This window comes from Bos javanicus, chromosome 1, assembly GCF_032452875.1.
Source record: "Bos javanicus breed banteng chromosome 1, ARS-OSU_banteng_1.0, whole genome shotgun sequence".
Lineage (NCBI taxonomy): Eukaryota > Metazoa > Chordata > Mammalia > Artiodactyla > Bovidae > Bos > Bos javanicus.
The window spans coordinates 29384107-29392207 of NC_083868.1; the positions used below are offsets into that span (position 1 = coordinate 29384107).

The window sequence follows — 8101 nt, forward strand, 5'->3', positions numbered from 1 at the left end:
AAGAATAGCAGTCCTTCAAATTTAATTTGAAAAGGCTTAAACCATGAAAGTCTACATAGGCCTGGTAAGTAATGAATGCTATGAAAAACAAATACTATTTTTAACTTTTAAAACACATAACAAATCCTCTCCCATGAGAAAAAAAAAATACCAAAACAATACCAAGTTAGAATAAGCATTATTTATTCTATCTAAAATCCTCAGAATTTATTCAGTCAACTATGACAGTTTGAGGTTTTTATGGCAAATCATGTTCTGTTCACTGAGAAGGAAAAGAAACAATTAAATCAAGGGCTGCTCATGTTTTCTAAGCTTGTTTTTCTTCTGAGTTAAATTGATTGGCTTTACCAATCGGTTTTAAAAGACATCTATATAAAACAAGAGATTTCAATAAGGAGTTTGAGATTGCCAAGCAATTTGAGAGAACATCAAAGGTAGGCAGAAATTCAGAGATAGAGAAAAATTAGCTTTTCTATGGTTAACCTACCTATAACTTGCCCAATCATCACACTTGTTAATTAAAGAAACATAAATAGCCATATTGGAATCTGTGTATGTGTGTATGTAAGAGAGAGAGACAGACCCAAAGAGATTAGTAGTGAGAAGAAATATCAAAGCATTGAATTTGGCCTAAGAACAGATTGGAGGGAGTGACTATTGCAGTTGGAGAGGTGAACTATTATTGCAACACAGAGAATGCTCTGGACAAGAGATCTGCTAGTGTCTCAACAGTTAAGCAGGAAAAGGCTTTTCTTTTCTAGGGAGAAGTCAACAAGGCTAGAGAGAACCAGGTATGGGAAAGTAGGATGAAGGATGACCTGATGAGACAACAGATCAAAGAGTGGTTTACTGTGAAGCCCCCTACTCTTGACAGGGGCTCTTTAGGAGAGTTAGGATTCTGGCTTAGGATGAAGGAGGTCAAAATTCAGGGACCTGGGGAAAGGAGAGAAAATTAAGTTTGAGTGTTCTGATTGATTAGCAGGAATAGGCAGTTCAGCAAATCACTTATAAGGCAAAGAATGGACATTTGGAGAGTCTATGTCTGACTTGTCATAGGTATATAAGGACACATCTGTGAGTTGTATCTAAATCATATGGGGTAGGGTGGCTTCTGCAGTATGCTGTTTGCTGGAACACAAGAGTAGGGGGATTTCTTTAACCTTTGCTATTTCCTAGGATCAAATGTATGTAAAGTGCATTTGTGCTCAGTCATGTCCAACTCTGTGACCCCAGGAACTGTAGCTCCTCTGTCCGTGGGATTATCCAGGCTACAATACTGGAGTAGTTTGCCATTTCCTACTCCAGGGGAATTTTCTCGACCCAGGGATAGAACCTGTGTCTCTTGTGTCTCCTGGATTGTCAGGTAGATTCTTTATCATTGTGCCATCTAAAGGGCCAGGGCAAAAGTCAACAGTCTTACTGTTTTAATGTGACTCCCAGCTCTGAGCCTTTCTTCTTCCTTTTGACCGAAAAAAAATGTCGTCCCTTATCCTCTCCTGCTACAAAGATCCTGGAAGAACCAGTTTGCTGTCTCACATGCTAGGGCAGGAGAGGAGAAGGAAGAATGATGTTGGAAAATCTTTAAAGAAGCTCTTGGACAATAACATGTGAGCTGAGGATGGCCTCCTAAAATGATCACGGTCCTTTCAACAAGATAAAAAGCACCTAGAAGGGACATGGTATTTCATCAAATCCCTTCAGTGACCTGGGAGAGTCTTGACTGGAGTGTGCAGTTTGTTACCAGAGCTCTGAGCATGGGAAGTACTATGTGTAGTCTCTGGGCAGATGCAGCCTGCAGAACTGCAGCATACAAGGAGTTAAGAGAGTTTAAAGCTTTCAATAAGTCATCAGGCACATATTGGCGACTGGGTCTGGCTTGAACAAGAACAAAAAGGTCACCTCTGACAGAAGATCTCATCAGGGTGAAAGTATAGACCAGTGACTTTATTATGCCCCAGAGGCTCAGAGTCAGGAGGTGTGTGAAATAAAGCAGGTGGAGATTTTTTTCCATCCTGGGAAATAGATGCTGCATAAACTTGAATAAAGTTCATAAACCTTTGAATTCCTGAGTCTTATTTTCTTAATCAAGAACACTACTTACCACTTTGATGACTTTTAAGTTTATCTCAAGAATTCATAGGCTGATAAGAGCTTGAGAAAAAAGTATTGTTTTTATACATATACAGTATGCATTGTTTTATACATTCTACCACTATTAAAAGCAATGAAATGCACCATAAATTATGTCATTAATTCCATAAGGCTGAAAGGAAATTAGTTCTGCTCATAAGTAACAAAATGCTGATAGTTCTTATTTGATTTCACCATTTTGGAGCATTTAGAACTTTTATCACTATTGTGATAAATTAAAAGTGGGAATGTAGTCTGTGTTTTCTCTAATTTTGGTAATAATGCCATTTCTGACAAACTTTGTCTCTGTCATCAAAGTAATATGATTTGCTTCTTAATTACATTTCTGGATGAAGGTAAAATAACAAAGAACCACACCAATGAATTCATCTCCTTTTAATATATCTTACAGTGAGCTTTAGTTAATGTTGAAGAGATAGAAAGAGGTGCAGGAAACCAGATTAGATTCTCCCTTTCTTTGACCTGTCCTAGTTTACAGAATGTTATTATTCTGCATTCCATATATTAAATATAATTACATTTTAGTGTCATCTCTATTTCTCACCATGTTGAAGTGTTCATTGTAGCTTACCAAAAAGCCTTAAATACGGGTGTATGAGAAGCCAAAATGAACAAAATGATTCCAATCCTGTTTTCTGTATCTCATTATCAAGGCTTTATTTAACCACTCGCCTAGAAGAGGGGCAGCTGCACTTAAATTATACCATCACCTAATGGAGACCACCTAGAGAGACTCCAAAAGTCGTTTGCACAATAATTTTTAGAGGCTTTTCATCACCCTTTATTCAGCAACATCCACAATACCTATCTTAGCATTTGGTGGATGATTCTGAATCTGAAGCACTGTTTTCTCTCCTAATCATCACACTCCATGGTTCACCTAAGCTCTGTCAGCCTCGTTTCTGTGGTCTCTGAAAGCAATCCCCTCTTTGTACTACTTCCAGCATAGATTCAAGCCACGAGTAACAGTGGCTAGAAAAAGCCCTTCTTCTTCCTCCTCACCCACAACAAGGAAGAACCAGCTGAGGACAATATTGTAGAGCAGGCTGACCTCAGCTGACACTCCAAAAACGTTTACTTAGCACTGCCCTAAATGTGAGTAGAAATAAAGGTAAATAAATACAGGGCCCAAGCCCTGCAGAATCTGGCAGGGTATTCATGCACCTGGGAAGATTCTGAGAAGTTTATTCACACTGAACTGTTATTAGCTGACAAGTGTTAGTTCCATCAGGTGCTATTGCATCAGGTTCCTTAGCAACCCGGTTCCTCCTTCCTTGGTTGGGTGGTAACAGCGGGAGAGGCTGGTGACTCGGGATTGTTGTGTGGGAACAGCTTCTCAGGGAATCTGTCAGAGAATTATAAAGTTGCTCAACAGAGGCTCCAGAGAACAGGCTGTCATCCTATTTCATCCTGGACCTTTTACAGAATGGGCTCCCTGAAATGTCCCTGAACAGATTCTCTGCCAAGCAAGAGGGCAAGTGTGCGGAGCTGACCTTGGAGCCAGAAGTCTCAAGAGACTCATTTTCTCATTAAGGATTTTATTCCCTTTAAAAGCACCATAATGTAGCTTGAAAAACTACTTTCCTTTAAGAGCTTGTCTCACAGCCTGATGTACTTTACGGGGTAATGGCCACAGAATTTAGGTTCAACTGGCAGTAATCCTAAAGGGCACCATATCAAGTGTTCAGAACATCAGGAATTTTAGGCTAGGAATAAAGTGGCCTCCTGAGTGAATTTCACATTTCACTGAGTGGATAGAGGAGATGTACACTGAAAAAAAAGGTTCTGGAAAGGAAAAAGTCTAGACAGACTTTTAATAGAAGATAACTGTATTTCTATCTATGGATAGATAGAAATATATATAAAAATACATAGATATAAGATAAAACAATAGATAAGATAAAATATATAATCTATATAGATATTAAATATCTATATATAAAATACATAGATATATTTTTATTATCTATATATCCTATAATACCATCTGTATGTATATATATGTGTACATACATAATTTCTTGTATTCAATCTGTGGTTATTTAACAGTAAAAAATGAAAAACAGGGGCCAACCTACTTACAGAAAAATTTCTAGAATATTCCTTTAGTTTGGTCTATAATCATAAAATAGTAACCTTTTTAAAAAATGAAAACTAAAGTCCAGACTACTTATAGAAATTTAGCTGAAAAAAATTCTGATGACCTCTTTTATCACTTATGCAGGTCACTGAATATGCTTAGGTTTAAAATCTATGAGGACTGTCCTGCAGGTTAAGACCTTGGCCAGTTAGCTTGGAACAAGGCTTCTTTCATCTGTGAATAGACCGATTCAATAAACTGTTGTTAGCAGTGAATGATGCCATATGTTCCTTTACCCTAGTCCCAAGGTGTCATTTATATAAGTAAGGAAGAAAACAGGAGCATGTGGTTTTCTATAGTTTGTATATTTTGTAATTTGTCATGAAATTTTTCACATACTTGCTACCATGTAATATCCAATAGAAGACAGAAGATGCCCACCTCTCAGTGGCTTAAATAGAAGACAAAGCGTTACAACTGGCTGTTGACATAGCCTGTCATCTCAAATATAAGAGTGAGATAGACCGTCTCAGGAGCAGAGACCAGATGTGCTGGAGGAACTTGAGGAAGGATGAACGACTCTGTCTTGAAGAGGGCTAGAATGGGATTGCACTTCCCTCATGGCTCAGATGGTAAAGAATCTGCCTGCAATGCAGAAGGTCCAAATTCTATCCCTGGGTAGGGAAGATCAGCTGGAGAAGGGAGTGGCAACCCACTCCAGTATTCTTGCCTGGAGAAGCCCACAGACTGAGGAGCCTGGCAGGCTACAGTCCATGGGGTTGCAAAGAGGTGGACAGGACGGAGCAACTAACACTTACACTTTCTTTCATGATGGGATTAGCAGCCATTTCCAGTTCTGCCAGGAGCCATTACCACCTCAGGATTAGAATCTAATGTACAACATGGTGACTATAGTTGGTGACACTGTATTGTATAATTAAAACTTGCTAAGAAAGTAGAACTTAAACGTTTTCATAAAAAAGTAAATATGTGAGGTGATGAATATGCTAATTTGGTGGGAATATGCTAATTTAATACTTCTGTATACATATATCAAATCATCACATTGTATACTTTGTATATGTATTACAATCTTGTCAATTACACAACAAAAATTAAAAAAAATAAACCAATGAGGTCCATATCTGATTATTAAATTTATCTGGAGGAGAAAATTTTTTCAATTTTGTTACAAAAAAATCTTTTGGCATCTCTCTCCTCAAGTTCCAAAGCGTTCACTCAATCTTTTTAAAAAAAAAAAGTATTAACTAATTAAACAGTCTGATGAAAAGGAAAGGGATCTGACCTCAATCAAGTAGCTCATTATGACATATGACAATAACATGTCAGAATAAATAGCATGTGGTAGACACTCAATAAATGTTTTGACTGAGTAATAATATTAGTAATTGTAAAAAGTAGATAATGTCTGAGGAGCTTACTATGTACAAAGTGAAATTGTTAGTCACTCAGTCATGTCTGACTGTGACCCCATGGACTGTAGCCTGCCAAGCTTCTCTGTCCATGGGGATTCTTCAGGCAAGAATACTGGAGTGGGTAGCCATTTCCTTCTCCAGGGGATCTTCCTGATCAGGGATTGAACTCGGGTCTCCTGCATTGCAGGCAGATTCTTCACTATCTGAACCACTAGGGAAGTTCCTGTTATGTACTAAACACCAAGCTAAACACTATATTCAGGCAATTCCAGCTGAAACACATTTTTCACAACTCATTTGACAGCAATACCTGACCTAACTTAAAGTCATTTGATGGCAAAACTTCATCTGAACAACTATGTGACTATTTCTAGTCTTTTTTAATTCAATTTAGTGTGAGTATCTGTGTACTTTCCTGTAGAATAATTAATATGTTTGACTCTACTGCTCAAACTCTGTCATGGGGTATTATGTGATATATAGACTCTATTTAACCTTTCTTTAAAAAATAAAAATGGGGGGCGTGGTGAGGAGACAGAGCTGGGTCTTGACAGTACTGTCCATCTGCCTGAGTGCCCTGGTCATGGCCACAGGGGCCGAGGGCAAACGGAAGCTGCAGATTGGAGTCAAGAAATGGGTAGACCACTGTCCCATCAAATCGCAGAAAGGGGACTTCCTGCAGCTGCACTACACGGGGAAGCTAGAAGATGGAACAGAGTTTGACAGCAGCCTGCCCCAGAACCAGCCCTTTGTCTTCTCCTTGGGCACAGGCCAGGTCACCGAGGGCTGGGACCAGGGGCTGCTAGAGATGTGTGAGGGGGAAAAGCAGAAGCTGGTGATTCCATCAGAGCTGGGGTATGGAGAGCAGGGAGCTTCCCCAAAGATTCCAGGTGGTGCAACCTTGGTGTTCGAGGTGGAGCTGCTCAAAATCAAGCGACATTCAGAACTGTAGCCAAACTGGAGAGGGGTGGTGGAGAGGCCCCCATCAGGGACCAGACTGTCTAAAGAAAGAAAAAAAACCCTTAAACTTCCCCTCCCCCCAAAAAAAGAAAAAAAAGAAAAGAAAAATCTCTTAATTCTAGGGTACTTCCTGTCTTGTGGATTTTAGACAAGGGTTGTAGACACTAAGTCCTTCCAATAACATTTGACTGAGTGTTACTATTTCATCTATTTTATGATTGGGAAACCAAAGCACAGAGAGATTAAGTAGCTTTTCTAAGGTCACACAGCTGGTGATGACTGGAGTTAGGACCTGAATTTAGGCAGTTTGTCATCAAGACCTATGATATCTACCCACTGTTTTGTGCTACTTCTTATATGGATAATGACACATAATAGAGAATCAAGTTTCATGGTAGGATAATGGAATGCCTATGCATAACCTATAAGAAACTATTTTATAAACAAGCAGAAATGCTTTGTGTTTCATTTTGGACAACTAGTCTAATGCATTCACCAAGAGCTACAGGTACAAGAAAGCAATATTGCATAGAAGAGGAACAGGACAAGGTCACTTTATCAGCAGCAGGTCCTGGGAAACCCAGGACATCAAAGAAGAAGCAATCATCAGAGGAAGATCTTAGGAATCTTTGTGTTAGATGTCTGGAAGAACCCCAAGGCAGCACCGGAAAACAGGGACCAAAGAAATCAGGAGAACTACACACCCACAGAGATCCAAGAGGTGATTGAAGATCTCTGCTTCCCTTTTTCATTGACCTGGATGTCCCACTGGGATTACAAGGGTCGCAACCAGTTTGCTTCTAGAAGCCCTTCCTCTTATTTCCCTCTGCCAAGTGAACAATCTGTGAAGGCCAGTGTAGTGGTTATACCAGGGGAAAAAGGGAAAGAAACATCTTGCATGATGCTGATTATTCTCAATAGAGTCTCTTGGGAAAATGATCTTCTAGTTGTTTTTTCATATTTAGAAATATACTTAATTTTAAAAAAAGGAGTAGAGAGATAGAAATTGATGTTTTCAACAACAAAGGGGAGGGAAAGAGGCCCTTTGCAAAACAATTGGCTACCATGAAAGGGGCCAGAAGGACTGCAAACAGATGCTGAGGGCAAGCAAGGAGGAGGTCGAAAAAACAGATGCTAATGGCCATAAGAGAAATGAGTTTTCCAGAGAGTTCTGTTACATTATGATGTGTTCTGGAGCTAGAAGGTGCTAAGGTGAAATAACTCTACAAATAAGGATAGGATAATTAAGTTTGCTGGTCTCTGAGCTAAATGCTGGCCAAGTAGAATGGATTGCTTAACGCACCATCTGGAGTGGGGTCCAATTTACCCAGGGACTCTCAGGCCTTGACTATGAAATTAGAAAGGTGAGTTTTTAATACTAAACAGAGATGTTTATTGAGGGCATGATGATTCATTTTCTAGCATGTTTTTATTAAGCAATAATATTTGAAGAAAACCCTTAAAGTATTCTGAG

The 8101-nt window shown here is 39.2% G+C and overlaps 1 protein-coding gene across 1 annotated transcript; it reads left to right on the forward strand.

Annotated features, from left to right (window-relative positions):
- Positions 1-6181: 6181 nt before the first annotated feature.
- On the forward strand, positions 6182-6682 carry LOC133226679 (peptidyl-prolyl cis-trans isomerase FKBP2-like). Its single transcript, XM_061384372.1, has one exon. It carries the CDS (start codon positions 6182-6184, stop codon positions 6617-6619), a length of 438 nt encoding a protein of 145 aa, XP_061240356.1. The 3' UTR covers positions 6620-6682.
- The last annotated feature ends 1419 nt before the right edge of the window (positions 6683-8101 follow it).

Bases quoted from the DNA above. Each gene is read 5' to 3' on its own strand.
- LOC133226679 (XM_061384372.1), top strand. From the start codon at position 6,182: ATGGGGGGCGTGGTGAGGAGACAGAGCTGGGTCTTGACAGTACTGTCC.